The sequence below is a fragment of the Sceloporus occidentalis genome, unplaced genomic scaffold (assembly GCF_023333645.1).
Source record: "Sceloporus occidentalis isolate IW3139 unplaced genomic scaffold, rSceOcc1.0.p SCAF_1, whole genome shotgun sequence".
Lineage (NCBI taxonomy): Eukaryota > Metazoa > Chordata > Lepidosauria > Squamata > Phrynosomatidae > Sceloporus > Sceloporus occidentalis.
The window spans coordinates 25,536,806-25,554,302 of NW_028316981.1; the positions used below are offsets into that span (position 1 = coordinate 25,536,806).

General features: G+C 43.9%; 1 protein-coding gene across 1 annotated transcript in view; it reads left to right on the plus strand.

The window, feature by feature from the left end:
• Nucleotides 1-4,399: 4,399 nt before the first annotated feature.
• Nucleotides 4,400-17,497, plus strand: part of LAMB2 (laminin subunit beta 2) — a 76,208-nt gene continuing 63,110 nt past the window's right edge. The window contains exon 1 of the mRNA XM_089518289.1: nucleotides 4,400-4,577. Within this exon, the coding sequence (XP_089374415.1) occupies nucleotides 4,547-4,577 (31 nt within the window). The 5' untranslated portion in view covers nucleotides 4,400-4,546. The remainder of the gene's footprint in view (nucleotides 4,578-17,497) is intronic.

Genomic DNA, 17,497 nt, shown 5'->3' on the forward strand with positions numbered 1-17,497 from the left:
CCCCCAAGTTGGAACTCAAAGTGGCTTACAATTTTAAAAAAATTAAAAACATACAGAAGTGAGCATAGAATTAAACTGATAAAGTACTGTATTTAAACACATTACTCATTAAAATAATAAAATGCAGTTAAGAAGATAAAAAGTGCTTTCAAAAATACAATGGATTAGCAATTGGATTTGGGCCATTTTATAATTCTCCTATATACAGTGGGCCCTTGGTATCCACTGGCGTTTGTTTCCAGGACCCCTGTGGATAACAAAATCAGTGGAGGCTCAAATCCCATTAAATACATTTGATAGTAAAATGATGCCCCTTATAGCAATGGCAAAAAAAAAAAGGTTTGCTTCTTAGAATTTATATTTTTAGAAAATATTTTCAAGCTGTAAATGCTTGAATCCATGGATAAAAAGTGCATGGATAAGGAGGGCTGACTGTGCTCTCTTGCCTGTTGTGAGTGAATCCATTGTCAGTCAGAATAGCTGGCAGAATTGACTACAGCAAAGAAAATTTAGCTCCAGGTGAATCCATCCCATCTCTAGCATTACTTAAAGATTTCCTTAAACAAGAGGAAACATACTTTTGCATGAACATACTTTTTGCCTGTCATAGGTCTGTTACAGACTGCCAAAATAAAGCTGCTTCAGGTCTCTTTGGAGGTATGCTGTTTAAATGATGCATGCATCCTAAGAATCCAAAAGCTGCACCAAAGCTGCACTCCAGTGCTTAGGAATGGAGTGTGGCTTTGGTGCGACCTCCGGACTCTTAGGACCCAAGCATCATTTAAATAGCATACCTCCAAAGAGACCCGAAGCAGCTTTATTTTGGCAGTCTGTAACAGGCCTTTGTCACCTGAATGCAGGGGGTGCCTTCATATGCAATAACATGTGACCCTCCTTGCAGCCTACCAAGAGTTGAATACAGAATTAATTGTGCCCAACGATGGAGATTAGGATGGAGATTAGGAGCCCAGTAGTTCAGAAAGTAACCACAGAATTAGATAAAAAGTGTTAAGCCTAATCTGACTTTGATGACATAACATGTATTCCCATGTATGCCTAATGAGAAGTAAGTTCCACTTAATTTAGTGAGACTTAATTCTGCTCCTAGATAAGTGTGAATGGCATGGCCTTCCATCTGTTGTTGAACTTGCAGCTCTCAACAAACAAAACCAAAAAACTGGCAATCATGGTGGTAAGGAATGCTGGGAACTGCAGTCCAACAACATATGAATCGGTGTGTGATTCTGTTCCCTGATTTAAGGTTGCACTTCCAACAGCATTTTTTAAATTAATTTGAAGGATTTATATCCCACCTTTCTCCCAACTAATGGGAGCTAAGTAAGCATGGTTTGTTTTGCATTGCATACCTGGCTACAATAGTTGGTGTATGGTTAAAAAAAAAATACACCAATGTGATGGGAGAAAAAATCCTGAAATTCTTCCATAGCTACCTATAAACAAATGCATGCACCTTCATATGATGAAACGTTTACCGGGATATATATATATATATATATATATATAGGCAGTAGAGAACTTTCCCACACATTTGTATCCATAATGATTAGTGTAAACTCATGACTCTGCCATGAATCAGAGAATCACCAATGTAAAACTGACTCAGGTGATTTACAGACCGCCCAAAACGGGCGGTCTGCCGCCACCGCTGGTTGCTGCATCCGGGAACCGCAGCGGCCAAACCACGCGGTTCCCGGGCGCAGCCAGAAAGAAGCACCAAAATGGCGCTTCTTTCTGGGCCCTGGAAGTGGCGCTGTGAGGCGCTAGTCGCACACTCACAGCGTCACTTCTGCCACGTGACGGCCGGACGCTATGCATCCGCAACGTCAAAATGGCGCCCCCCCCCCCCCCGTGTGGACAGGCGCCACCATTTTGTACAGACTCGGTCCGTACTAGGGTTGAGGGGCATCAGGAAGTGATGCCCCTTCTCAACCCTAACACGCCCCTTTGGTGCATCTGTAATGCGCCTCAGAATAGGATTTCCACCTTTTTAATGGCACAGTCCCAACTGTGAGACAGACAGAAATTCAGTATCTACAATCCTGGAGACCAGGGTTCAATTCCCAGCTTGGCCATGAAGCCCACTGGGTAACCTTGGACAAGTCACACTCTCTCAGCCTCAGGGGAAGGCAAAGGCAAGCCTCCTCTGAACAAATCTTGCCAAGAAACCCCTAGGATAGGTCTGCCTTAGAGTCACCATAAGTCAGAAATGACTTGAAGGCACACAACACACACACACAAGCTTTTCAACAGCAGCTCCATTTTGGGAGACGCTGACCCTGTTGAATTCCTGCCTGTCATGGTCACTTGATTTAATAATGTGTTAGTAGGAAAATTTTCCCCATGAACGATCTCTTTAATCCCTCTATAGTTATAATTAGCCACACACACTCCGTTGTTTTCAGTAGAAGCATTCCACATGGTTGTATCCCAGTAACGGCTGAAGAACGGCAGTGATTGTAGTAATATTTCCCCCAAATAACTTCTTTCCCTTAGGTCTGAAGAGGAGGACCAGCCAGAGACCAATAATTCAGAGGCAGGGCATGCTACAGGATGATGCTATGATGGGGCCACTGTGTTTTCTTTCCTGACTAGGGCAGATTTTCCTCATGACTTGGTTAGAAATATCTCACTTTCTTGCAACTCAGCAGCATTTACCTGTGCTTTTGGAGAAAAGCTTGGCAGACACTTTGCGGTTCATGACTATCTTTAAATTAATCTGGTTCAATTAAAGTCTGTTTTTTTTAATGGCCAGCAAAAGTGGAGGGTTTTTTTTTTGTGAAGAGAACATGGCACTGCAGCAGTGTGCCAGTGTGGTGCAGTGGTTAGAGCACTGGACAATGACTCTGGAGGCCAGGGTTTGAATTCCTGCTTGGCCATGTAAACCCATTGGGTGACCTTGGGCAAGTCACACTCTCTCAGCCTCAGAGGATGGCAGTGGCAAAGCCCCTCTGAAGAAACATGCCAATAAAACCCTCTGATAGGGTTGCCATGAGTTGGAGGCAACTTGAAGGTAAACAACAACATAAAACATATTATAAACAAAGTTGTGTGAATGACCAATGACCCTTATTAGTTAACAGCTGCATAAAAGGCCAAAATTCAACAGATTATGTCTTTCTCTTCCTCTCATCTCTGTACTACATAACTATGCACCTACACTTGTGTTCAGGAATCAGCTGTGAGGATAAAAGTGTGACCATCTTTTCCACCTTGAAGCCCATTGAATAACTTGGTAAATTAGGGTGCATCTACACTGCAGAAACAATCCAGTTTGACACCACTTTAACTGCGAAGGCTCCAGCCTAAAAAATCCTGGGATTTGTGGTTTGGTGAGGCAGCAGCACCCTCTTTGCAGAGAAGGCTGAAGGGTCTTGTAAAGCTACAAATCCCAGGATTCCATAGGATGGAGCTATGGCACTTAAAGCGGTGCTCAAACAGCATTATTTCTACAATATATTTGTCTTGAAGGTGGTGCCAGATGTCTTCCTCATCCCCTTTCCCTTTTTATATGGAAACAAACCCAACACAGCTATGTCTTTGGAAAATGTTAAATGTACAGACACTCTATTTTGCCTGCCTCACAGGGTTGTTGTTATAATGATATCATGAAACAATTATTACGATACACTTTGAATAAAGGGGGGGTATCTAAGGACATCAATTGATTGATGCACATTATACATGTTGCTTTTGAAGCTCCACTGGCTTCATCATTAGGCAAGGTGTTAAAAACCATACGGGAGAAATGAAAAATGGAAGATGCTGGTGGTAGGCCTGCATTTTGCTGTTTTTGTTCTTAGTTTCTCAAGAAGCCTTCATGCTTTTGCATCAGGAAAACTTTAGGCGGTGTTGAGGTAAAACATGCCAAAGCACAGATGCTATGCCCTCCATACCATCTGAAATGAGAACAGAAATGGCAAAACACAGGCCTACGACTAACATCTTCAATTATTTTTTCCTTATATATGGTTTTAAACACCTTGCCCGATGAAGAAGCCAGTGGAGCTCCAAAAGCTTGCAACATGTCATATATTGTGCATTTGGGTTGGTCCTATCAAAGTTTGGGTGGATTTTGGACGTTTTTTGGATTAACACAGAGTCCAAAACAAGGGAGCCAAAAGCAACCACTTAATAGGCATCCAGTGTATTTGATATGTGTTGAAGAGCCTTCCAGATGCCAGAGAGGCCACTGCTGTGCCTCCCTCCCTGCCTCCCTTCATGGAGCAGATCCTCCCCCATAAAACTCCATCCCACTCTTTCCCTGGGGCCTGCAGCAGCAGGAGGAGGAGGAGGAGGAGGAGGGAGGCTGGCTGGCTTTCCCCAACTAACTAAAAAGTTTGTAACATTTGGGCTCTTCCCTCAGTCCCTGCTCCTTCATTGCTGAGGCAGAGGCTGCTGCTGCTGGACCCAGGCTCCCTTCTGGACCAGGAAAGGCCCAAGGGCTCCCTCCTGCTCCCCTGGGGTTTCCCCTCAGCAGTCACACTCTCTGGCCTCTCTGGCCCTCTCTTGAAAGGCCTGGCACCAAATGGACCCAATGTGGGCTTTGCTGTTTGCAGGTGAGTCTCCGTCTCTTATCTCTCTCTCTCTCTCACACACACACACACACACACACTCACTTACACAGGGGGTCGTCGTCCTTTCCCCGGACATGCCCACCATTTTCCAACCTTCTTCCCAGGAGGACTTCCAAAAGGTCCTCCATTTCGAGCATCACTCAGAAGCATGACATTTACATTGCTGTGTTTTCAGTTGTACTTTGGTCATCTCTATTTTTCCTGACTGTCCTACATTTTAGGGCCCCTTGTCTTCCTTTGTGGAGAGGACATTTGGTCACCCTGGACATGGTGACCAGACGCCCTCCTTTTCCAGGGTCTGTCCTCCATTTCCCAGCCTTCTGTCCAGGAGGAGTACCAGAAGGTCTTCCATTTTGAGCATCACTCTGAAGCATGGATTTACGTTTAAATGTTTTCAACTTTTCTTTGGTCATGTCCTCCATTTTTTCTTGAATGCCATGCATTTGTCCTCTACCGTTATGACGCTTGGTCACCCTGACGTCCTCCTTTTCCAGGACATGTCCTCCATTTCAGCCTTCTCTCGAGGAGGAATTCCAAAAGGTCCTCTATTTGGTGCATCACTAAGAAGCAGGAATTTTTGTGTGTGTGTGAGTTTTCAACTTTTCTTGTCTGTCCTATAGTTTCCGTGGTCCTCCTTTGCCATTAAGGCTCTTGGTCACCCTTCGCGTGGGGACCACACATCCTCCTTTTCCAGGATATGTCCTCCATTTCTGTTCAGGAAGAATTTCAAAAAGTCCTCCATTTGGAGCATCACTAAAATTTCTATTTCTGTTGGGGTGGCATAGTGGTTTGAGTGCAGGACTGTGACTCTTGAAACCAGGGTTCGAATCCTGGCTTGGCCATATAAACCCAGTGGATGGCCTTGGGGGAGTCACTCTCTCTCAGCCTCAGAGGATGGCAATTGCAAACCCCCTCTGAAGAAACTTGCCAAGAAAACCCTAGGATAGGGTTGCCTTAGGGTTGCCGTAAATCAGAAACAACCACGTTTTGCTATATGGCCAACACGGCTACCCTTGAGTATGTCTCTTACAAATCCAAGGATTTCATAGGAATAGAGTTAGAGTGGCGTCAAGGTGCATTAATTCTGCAGGGCAGATACAGCCTCAAAGGAAGCATGGCAGCCAAAGTAGTGGGTGGAAGGGGGAGCTGCCTTTTTTATTTTCTGGGATTGAAGACACCCCCCAAGCCTTTTGTGTCGCTACCTTGTTGTTGCTCCTGCCAGAGCCCACAGAAACTCTGTCTTTCTCAGCTGTCCTGCCTCTGCCCCCCCCCCCCCCCCAGTAAGGCTATAGTAGCCCCTCATCTCTTGGAGTATTGTACCCAAGCTCATCCCTCTCCTCAGTATGGATGAGGCAAAGGGTCAGTTTGGGACAGCACCATTGGGATCTCTGATGCCACACACAGAAAACACTCTGACTGATGAATTCAACCTCATAACCAGTCCCATCATCCCCAGGCAGTGCAACACGTTGGTTGGGAGTGATGGGAATTGCAAATTAACATATCTGGAAGGCAGCAAGTTGGGCCAGGCTGCAGATGGTCTTCTTGGGGGGTGTGACTTTTAAGATCTTTTATGATCTGGATTATATTGATTCAGGTGTGGGGTGGGTGGAATATGTGTTTTGCTTTTTTGGTTGAGGGTGGTAGAATCTGTCCCTATGATTCTAAATGTTGGACAGATTAACATCTGTCCCATTTTGGAATGCTACTAGATTTGGGTTAATGTCCTTACTGCTTTCCACAGCTGTACAATAAAGTCAACAGGTGCTGCCTTCTCCAGGAGGCAACAAGGATGAGTAAATCTGGCCCTATTGATTGCCTATCAGCTGGGCTCCCAGTTCTCTCAGAAAGACACAACAGTTATGCATGTCCACAGACTACAGTAGGACTCTCTTGTAAGGTAGTGCTACTCAGGGTGGTGGTCTGTGGACCAGTGCCAGTCCCTGAACCATCTGCTGCCAGTCATAGAATCATGGAGTTGGAAGAGACCCCCCAAGGGCCATCCAGTCCACCCCCTGCCATGCAAAAACTCACAATCAAAGCACCCCCAACAGATGGTCATCCAGCTTCTCTTTAAAAACCCCCAAAGAAGGAGACTCCACCACTCTCTGGAGTTTATCAAACAGGAGGAATTTCTCTTAAATTCGAATGAAAAGAAAGTGGGGCCAAAACGCATTCAGATAAAGTCGCTAGTTTCGTGCAATTATGTGAATATGCATTGCATTCGAACTGGCTCCCCATTGCCCGAAAACAGCATGCCATTGCCTGAATTTGCATGTGGCAGTCTATCACGCAATATCGTGAAACCACATGATTCCATTCGGACTGACTTCCCATTGGCCAGATTTGTGTGTAGTGGGTTATCACGCAATAACATTAAACCTCATGATTGCGTTCAGATTGCCATCGAATTATACTTCCAATTCCCCTTGTCTGATAAACTCCTCTGAGGGAATGCCTTCCACTTTCAAACAGGTTTTACTGTCAGGACGTTCCTCCTAATGTTGAGGTGGAATCTCTCTTTTCCTCTAGTTTGCATCCATTGCACTGGGTCCTTTTCTCTGGAGCAGCAGAAAACAAGCTTGCTCCATCCTCAGTATGACACCCCTTCAAATACTTATACATGGCTATCATATCACCGCTTAACCATCTCTTCTCCAGGTTAAGCATACCCAGCTCCCTAAGTCTCTCCTCATAAGGCATGGTTTCCGGAGTCTTCACCTTTTTGGTTACCCTCCTCTGGACACACTCCAGGTCCCATTGTTCTTAAGAAAATTGCATCTTAAGAGTGTGTCTTATTAAGCAGGAAGAGGGGGATTATATTATTCGGACATGTTGCCGTGTGCCTTCAAGTCATTTCAGTCTTATGCCAAACCTAAGGCAAAACCTATCATGGGGTTTTCTTGGCAATATTCTTCTGGGAGTTTTATTTTTGCGTTCCTCTGAGGCTGAGAGAGTGCTCACTGTCACCCAGTGGGTTTCCATGGCCAAACAAGGATTCAACTCCTGCTCTCCCAGAGTCCTAGTCTAACATTCAGACCAATGTATTATAGTGGACTCCTCATTCTGACATACTCTGTTAATTTTCTTTAAAACTTAGACACTGTCTGTTTGCGTGTGTACAATCAGATATTGTTAGATTTTTTATGTTACTTGAACTGACACATGGAATGTGAAATGATCCATGTCAGCATGTGTGCGTACAGTCACAGGCTTCCCCTCTGTAAATTTCTTACGCATTTAACACCTCGAAATCTGGTGTAGTAAGTTAATTATTTATAGAGCTGGGAGACTGAGCTGTCTCTGTAACTAAACATAGGGGGTCATGGCAATGGGACAGACGTGATTACTGAGTGAAAGTTTGTGTCTGAGAGAGAAAGAGACTAATGTAGGTATGTAAAAGAGATTCCCTTGTTGTCTTTGGCAAAGATTCCAGCTTTTGAGAGGTCCCTTTTTAGTTCTTAAACTGGACATTATCAGCATGCACATATAACTGTGCAACTCAGCTCTGTATTAAGTGGTTTGGAATAGTCATTGCTATCATCCTCTGAGTCAGTGATACTCAGAGGAGTGGTCCTTCGACTGGTTCTGATCCCTGAGCTATTGGTTGCTGGTCCCTAGCAATTTTCCAGGAAAGAAAGAATTGGACCTAATAGACACAAACTTTTTGTCATTCTCTGACACATTGGTAAAAAAATAATTGCAAGTCTCCCACATCAGACAACTAGAGATGGAGAACATGCATCTCTCCATACTGCTGTTCCCGTCATCCCTTCCTCCTACTCCCATACTCTTGATAGCCATGTGTGGAGAGAGTAGAAAACTCCATTTTTGGATACCAGGAGAAGTTACATACTGTTTTATATGTGTTCTTCTAAGAAATTTCATTTTAAATCAGACACACTTTATTCATTCCCATCCTATTAACAGTTACGATTGTTAAAAAAAAACCCTTCCTAATCTTCCTGTGTATGTTTTTATGTGGGGCTGAGACCCTTGTTTATGTCTTTCAATATAAATCTTGTGGGTGCCTGATATTCCAGTTTCTGTAATCTGAGAAACCTGTTTTCTGCAATGAGAAAATTTCCAATCGATTTTCTGTAACTGAGCCAGCCATTCTTTTCTTGGGGGTTATTCAGACATTGTTTTTTGTTACTTTTTCAAGCTATGTGGCCATGTTCTAGAAGAGTTTGTTCCTGATGTTTCACCTGCATCTGTGTGGCACTGTCAGAGAATTCTTCTAGAACATGGCCACATAGCCCCCCAAAAACACAAAAAACTATGGATACCAGCCACGAAACCCTTCGACTTCATATGCAGACATTGTTTTTGTTAGCGTGACTATGCAAAAAGTCTCGTTAATACATTCCAGTTTTGTTGTTCACACTTTTTTTATAGGAACTGCTCATCTGTATGAATTCTGTTGCTCACACGTGCCAGCACTGCTAATAAAGATGGAGTCAGTGATGCAGATGTATTTGAAACACATTCAAGCTATGCAGAATTTTATCCCCCTTTATCCTGAATCTATTCGCATCGGTTATTTACACATTTGACAATGCAAATCTTTTAGGAAAACTCAGGGGGAAAAACAGAGAGTGATTATCCCGGGTTAATGGCGGGGGGCTTGCAGCCCCCCAAGAAACTTAATTGAATCTTTGTGAACAACAAAGATTTAACCCGCCTTTTATTTTCACAGTCTGAATAACCCCTTAGACCAGTGATTCCCAAACTCTGGTCTTCCATATGTTTAGGACTTCAGCTCCCAGAATTCCTGACCTTTGGATAAGTTGGCTGGGGGCTTGTGGGAGTTAAAGTCTAAAACACCAAAGTCTGGGAATCACTGCCTTAGGGCTGATGGGAGGATAAAATGGGGAAGAGGGAGAGTTATGTACAAGGCTTTGAGCTCACTGGAGGACTAGAAGATACATGTAGTTAATGAAACAGCCAACCTTTAACTTCAGCTCCATACTCCTTCATTTTGGCAACCAAGGTCTCTCTAAATCCCTCTCTCCTTGTTGCCTCCAGAACAGGAGGGTGGTTAGTGTGTTCCCTTTGAACATAAACCAACCTCAGTCCTGGGGCAGCTGCACAACCCACCCCACCAGCTGGAGTCTTTGTCCCTGGCTCCCTTTGAAGCTCTGACTCCAGGGGATTTGAGGCTCAGCGAGTGCTGGCTCAGTGCCTGGGAGCAGCCAGTAATGCAGAGGGGGTGTTGTGTGTGTGCGTGTATGTGTGAGGGGGAGACAACACAGGAAGAATCCCACCACACCTGTTCCACCTCCGCTCAGCAGTTGTAGGAGTCACTGATGCAATGTTATGGCTAGGGGAATAGGAAGGAATGGTCCTTTGGTGTTTCCTTCGCAGCTACAGAAGAGTCACTGCCAAGTTGGTTCCCTTGCCAGTCTGAAGGAGAGGAGGGGGAAGGTGTTAATGTTCGAGAAGAGAAGGCCTGGGTATCCAGAGGGACCCAAACCATTCCTGAGCTCTGTGGTAGGGATGGTGATGATGATCCCTGCTGCTTGGCACTGCTGTGCCCTTCCCCACATGGTCTCCCAAGTGGACGTGTTCTCTCACAGACTCACAACTCAGCCCCCACGTCCCTGGCACGAGGCCAGCCTGGCCGAACAACAGAGCCGATCCCCGCCAGGGTTATTTCTGGCAGGGCTGCAGCTTCCGCTCCCATGCCCCACAACCGAAGGAAGGGAAGTGTGAGGGCAGAGGAGCTGAGAGACATTTTTCCTTCCAGGCCCACCCTCCTGTGAGCAACAGAAGCAGGTGGAAGTGGTGCAGAGAGGAGGAGGAGATAGTGGGGTGGATGAGGGTTATCTCTGGAGGAAATAAACCCAGCTTTGAGGCAAAAAAAGTAGCATCGTTCAGTGCCAGCGCTTTCATTAGCTCTCTGTGTCAGATTGGGGTCACTGAGCTGGCACCTTTGAAGCCCTACAGGCCGGATTTGAACAGAAAAAAAAATCATCGTGCTAATTTACTCCTTTATTTTAATTAGTTACATTTCTAGTCTGTTTTTTTCTCTTGTAAGTTCAAGAATGGCAAAGGCCAGGGTCCTAGAACAGTTCTAAAATAAGATGCACACATCTGAGCTATGCTAGAAGTTGTGGAATAGAAACAACAGATGAATTGAATGAATAAATGAATGAATGAATGAATACTAAAAGAGATGCATACAAGAGGCTGCAGCATAAAAGTGTACAGGTGTAAACCCATTTTTCAGACTAGACCTTATCATACCCGCTCAGAAAGTAGATTTAAAGTAGAAAAAACCCTGCAAATGCAGGAGGTGTTTCACACGACGTTTCTGCAAAACAGAAATAACACGAAAATAAAGCAAACATAAAGGGGTCAAAAATGACACCTTTTTACTTTTGGGAAGTTCTGAAAGTAAAAAGGTGTCATTTTTGTCCCCTTTACGTTCGCTTTAAGGTCCTAAGAATTTTTTTTCTATTTCTAAAATCCCATTTCTGAGTGGGATTTATCTAGTGTGATAAAGTCCTAAGAAAATCCATTTTTGTTCAGTTATTCACATCACATGCGAAATGTAAATAGTAACCGAAATGTCTAGTGGTTCAAGAACTGACTGAGGAAGGAGAGGAAGCCAGCTCCAACTTTTTCCTTCAGCACTGTGCCCCAAGCCTGTGAAGCATTGCTAATCTGACCTGTCCATACCTCTCTTTCTCTGCTCTTCATCCTCACAGCAACTCTGAAGTGTAGGTCAAGCTGAGGGAGAATGACTGACCCAAGGGCACTCAGTGAATTTTGTAACTGAGTGGGGACTTGTATATGAATCTACCTGGTTGTTATTTGCTATCAAGCTGATTTTGACTCATGGTGACCCTGTGAATGAGGAACCTCCAAGTGCTCCAGTCATCATCTGTCCTGCTCAGGTCTTGCAAATGCAGGGTTATGGCTTACTTGTTTTAATCAATCCATCTGTGGACCCTAGTCCTGTAAATCAACCACAACATCATGAGCATACAGCCAGCCCTCTGTATCCATGGATTCAACCATCCATGGCTTGAAAATATTCAAAAAATATAAAATTCCAAAGAGAAAACCTTGATTTTGTCAATTTCTATAAGGGACACAATTGTACTATGTCATAATGGGATTTGAGCATCCACAGATTTTGAGGGGGTCCTGGAACCAAACCCCAGCAGATACCAAGGGTCCATTGTATTTAACCTGCTTAATATTTTACAGTCTTTACAGCAGTTTTCTCTAAGCTGATATCCTCCAGATGAGTTGATCTTCAACTCCTATCACTGAAGTATGGTTAGTTTTCTAATTCTCAAACATTTTATACATATCCCCATCTTCTTCCTTTCCAGTTGCATACCTAGTATATTTGACACCTGGTGTGGATCATTTTTAATATCTCCTTCCTCTCTTCAAGAGCCTTCTCCAGATCTGGTGGAGCTGCTGGCTGGGTGGCAAAGGAGGCTAGTGTCTTTACTGCCTGCCCAGCAGAGCTGCCAGACCTAGAAGGCAGTCCCTTCCCACCAGCACACTGAGTGACACCCCTCTCTGAGGTGTCACCTAGTGCAGTTTGCATCCCCTTGGTGACATCCCTTATCCTTTCGCTCAGAGCCAAACTATATAGATAACTCTGGAAATCCCCAGATAGGACAAGGTTTTAAAGGACAATGATAGCTGTCTGGGGTAGGGAGTTTCGATCAGGATCAATGCTAGAGGTGGTGGAGTTACCTCTCTCTTTTCCCAAGTGACCCAGAGCTTTTTGTTTGGCCTGTAGGGTGAATTATATAGCTAATTGCCAATGAAGCGAGCCTGCACTTCAAATGTAGGGTGGTAGAAATCCCAATGGAGAACAGATTATCAGTATTGATGCATGAGCTTTGAATGAAATATTATTTTGAAAAGTGGCTTATAAATCTACGTAATAATAAAAAATACACTGAAGAACAAAACTAAAATCTGTGCACCAAAGAAACCAAAATTCTCCACTTAGCACCAGTTGGTCTGAATACCAATACCTGGAGTATCTAAATTTGCTAATTTTCACAGATGTGTAAGTTTTGTTCAGGGTTGTATTTTGGGTTGGGGTTTTTTTGGGGTGTGGTGGTTCAATCACTTTAGATTTTTGTGTATGCAGAAGGGTGGGTTCGAGGACAACAACCAGTTGATATAGTGGTAGGTGGTGATGAATGAGTGGGGGATTGGTGTGTATGAGTAAAGGAACTTGATTGAAGGCCAAGTGGAAAGAACAAGGGCCATGGAATGTGCAAGGGAAGTATGCGTGTTTTCCAGTCACTGCCTGCATATTATCAAGGGGAGGGGGAAGAGAATGAAAGTAGTAGATCAAATGGAAGCAGCTATGAATTGTTTATACAGGAAAGCCTTTATTGTTCCCAAATCAAGTGGAATACTTCAAATATACTTTTAATACTGTTTCTTCAGGAACGTGAGGGTGGAGGAAATCTAAATATTGGTAAGAGCAGCATGATGAAAACATTCTGTTTAATTTGGGTGTTATCCAGCCAAAAGGAACACTTTTAAAGTTCTGCAGCTACCTGGAAGTAAATCCTGTTGTGATCACTGGAAGTTACTTCTAAATAAGCAAGCTGAAGGTGTGTCTGTGTGTGTGTGTGTGTGTGTGTGTGTGTGTTACTGCCCTCAAGTCTGTCCCTACTCATGACAATCCTCTGTCCTCCACTGCTCTGCTTAGGTTGGGTAAATTCAGACCCATGTCCTCCTTAATTGAGTCTATTCATCTGGCATGCAGTCTTCATCTCTTTCTGCTGCCTTCTGTCTTTCCTAGCATTATTGTCTTCTCCAATGAGTTATGGCTCCTCGTGATGTGGCCAAAATACAACAGCCTCAATTTAATCATGTTGGCTTCAGGGGGAGTTCTGATCTGATCTGATCAAGGATTTGTTTGTCCTTTTGGCCATCCACCATATCCTCAGCACTCTTCTCCAGCACCACATCTCAAATGAGCTGATTTTCTTTCTATCATCTTTCTTCACTATACAGCTTTCACTTCCATGCATGATGATGGTGAATACAATATAATAAATAATAAATACATTTTTATTTATATACCGCCCTGTGGCGAACCAATCCGGGCGGTTTACAGCATTAAAATAACATACAGCATAAAAACAGTTTATTTCCCTCCCCCCTTAAAAAGTAATTAAACAACATATCTAATTTAAAACCACAATAACTAGTTAAAATAACAATAAATTAAACAAAATAATACCAACCAATAAACCACTACAACTTCAGTTCTAAAGAAAAGGGGGCTTTGGAGACATTACTGAGGAGGGGGAAATCCTAAGATCCTGAGGCCGGGATATTTCAGTCTGGGAAGGCCTGCCTGAAGAGATCCGTCTTGACAGCCTTTTTGAAGCTGTCCAAAGATGTTAATTGACGGATCTCATCCGGCAGGCCGTTCCAGAGCCTAGGGGCGACAACAGAGAAAGCCCTCCGGGAGGTCGCCGCAAGCCTCGATTTTTGAGGCTGCAACAAGTTCCTCCCAGAGGACCGCAGAGCGCGGGGAGGATTGTATGGGAAGAGGCGGTCTCTGAGATAGCTTGGACCCAAGCCATTTAGGGCTTTAAAGGTAATAACCAACACCTTGTACTGGGCCCGGAAACCAATAGGCAGCCAGTGGAGGGACCTCAAAACCGGAGTGATATGGTCCCTTCTGGATGTTCCTGACACAAGCCTGGCTGCCATGTTTTGAACCAGCTGTAGTTTCCGAACCAGGCACAAGGGTAGCCCCATGTAGAGCGCATTACAGAAGTCAAGGCGTGAGGTTACCAGCGCGTGCACAACTGTCTCGAGATCCCTTACTTCCAGAAAAGGGCGCAGCTGGCGTATCAGCCGAAGCTGATAACAGGCGCTCCTGACCGTCGCATTAACCTGATCTATCATCAGGAGCGACGAGTCAAGGAGCACCCCCAGACTGCGAACGCAGTCACTAGAGGAGAGTGTGACCCCGTCCAGGACTGGTGGTTGCAACCCAATTCTTGGTTTCGGGGCCGCTACCGTGAGCACCTCCGTCTTGTTCGGATTCAGCTTCAATCTGTTTTTCCTCATCCAGCCCATTACCGCCCGAAGACATTCATTGAGAGAAGAGATGCCATTAGAATTCGAGGCCGACGAACGAGACATGGAGAAATAGATTTGGGTGTCATCAGCATACTGATAGCACCCAGCACCATAACTCCGTATGATCTCACCCAGCGGCTTCATATAGATGTTAAACAACATTGGGGACAAAATAGCTCCCTGAGGGACTCCCCAAAGGAGCTCCCTCTTTCTGGAGCTACTGTCCCCAAACAGCACCCTCTGGGACCTGCCTGAGAGGTAGGACCGGAACCACTGCAATGCAGTGCCTCCGATACCTAATCCCCCCAAGCAGTCCAGGAGGATGCTGTGATCTATCGTATCGAAAGCCGCTGAGAGGTCTAAGAGCACCAACTGGGTCACACTACCCCTGTCGATGCTCAGACGCAGATCGTCAGTCAAGGCAACCATGGCAGTCTCAACCCCAAAGCCTGTCCTGAAGCCAGTTTGAAATGGGTCTAGATAATCGGTTTCATCCAAGACAGCTTGGAGCTGAAGAGCAACCGCCCTCTCGATTACCTTGCCCAAAAATGGCAGCAAAGAAACAGGCCTGTAGTTGTTCATATCCAGGGGGTCCAGGGAAGGTTTTTTCAGAAGCGGCTTAACAGCCGCTTCCTTCAGTGGCTTGGATGGTTCTGATTTTAGTGCTCTGTTGTATATCTTTATGTTTTAGGATCTTATCTAGTTCTTTCATGCCTGCCCATCTCATTTGTAGTATTCTTCTTATTTCTTGAACATAATCTCCATTCTTATCAATGTCACAGAAACTCTTAAACTGTTTTGATTTCCTCATTATCTAGGTTGAATTTATGTAGCTCCTCCTCCATGGTAATTATTTTTGTTTTCTTTATGTTCAGCAATAAGCCTGCCTTTTTCCCTTCATTTTCCTTAGTTATTGTTCCAAGTCTCTAATATTTTCTGCTAGTAGTATGGTGTCATCCACATATCTTAGATTGTTGATGTTCCTTCCTCCTGTCTTCACTCCTCCTGCTTCTGAGCCTAAACCTGCTCTTATGATATGTTCAGCATACAAGTTGAACAAATAGGGTGATAAAATGCATCCTTGCCAGCCCCTTTTTCCAACTGGGAACCATTCTGTTTCCATTTTCTGTTCTAGCAGTAGCCTCTTGTCCTAAGTACAGATTTCTCCTCAGGTCTATCAGATGTAGTGGCACTCCCATGTCTTAAAGAGCATTCCATAGCTTTTTGTAACCTGTATAGTCAAATGCTTTGCTATAGTCTATAAAGCACATGCTGGTTTCCTTCTTGAATTCCTTGGTGTGCTCCATTAACCATTGTATGTTTGAAATGTGGTCCCTAGTTCCTGAAACCTGCTTGGGTTTTCTCTCTCCATATTTGGTTGGAGTCTATGTAGCAGGATTTTAAGCAGGATTTTGCTTGCGTGGGAGATTAAAGCTTTGGTTCTATAGTTGCTGCAGTCTTTTGTGTCTCCTTTTTTATGGATGGGGATGTATATTGATCGTTTCCAGTCTGTGGACTGAGCTGTAAATCCCTTTTCCTGAAATTAGTAGGAATTGAAAGTATTTAGTTAAGGTTGCTAATGGTCCACATTTCCCATATAATCTCCTAATTATTGGTAGTCTTTTATGGCACCAAGTGATGCTATGTTATTATATTTTTTTTAAAAAAAACCATTTTGAAGCCATGTCAGCCTCACTCTACATCTGAATATGGTCTTCCATCTTCTTTTTTTTCCCCTGGGGAAATTATATTCTCTCTACCTATTCTATACCTTCCAGCATTTCAGAGATGAAAACTGGGACATGTGTAGCGAAGCGACATCAGAGTGTGGTAAAGATGAAAAAAGTTATTAATGAGGAAAAACACACAAACTAGGAGGAGCAGCAGTTTGCTTTTGCATGAGCCAACTGGGAAAAGCAAGCCTCTCGCTCTTCCTCTCCTGTCCCAACTGCTGAGTTCATTGAGTGCAAATTGCTTGTGCACTTTGAACTCAGTTTGCAACAAATGAAGTAAGCCAAAGACAAGGGGTGGAAGTGGGGGGAGGAAAGAGGAACTGGGACATTTTAAAAACAGCTGAAAGAGTGGGATGACAGAGGATTAATTAGGACTGTCCCTGTCAAATCTGGACAGTTGAAGGGTTTGCTAGCCCTCCGCCAACTTAAGATGGACTCTTACTTGTCCTTGAAGAATTGCCCTGTAGGAGAAACTGCTTCAATAATCTTTCACACTGAAGAATCTCAGGTGTCTTTCTGTTCATGGAATTCATGCAAACTAAAATATTGTTAAGTTAAATACAGAGTTTGGAAATGTAACATTAACATTAGTTCTTTCTCAGTTTCTTGTTGCAGTGAACTTTGAGCAGCACTATGTTGTTGTCATTACGACGTTTTAAAAAAATAGCTTCTTCTCTTACTTGTTGCTTTAAAAAAACTGAGATGAATGCGAAAATTTTATAAAACGTGAAAAAAATGTCCCTTGTTGGTAATATTTAAAATAATGTTAAAATAACTTTGAAAATAACTACAGAACTTTACCTGTTGCCTATCTTCTTTCACAGGCCAGGGCATGTGATATGGGGTTGGACTGGATGGCCCTTCCAACTCTACGATTCTATGTGTGGCCAAGCAGCATCAGAATTTGGCCAAGATGGCCAAGATTAATGAGAAAGAACACATAAGCTAGGAGAGGCTGTAGTAGTTCGCTTTCCCCTGTGCTGATTTACTTGAGTGCAAACTACTATTGCACTTTGAACTCAGTTTGCAGCAGCTAAAGTAAATGGAGAACAAAAAGGGAAAGCAGGAGGCAGAGAA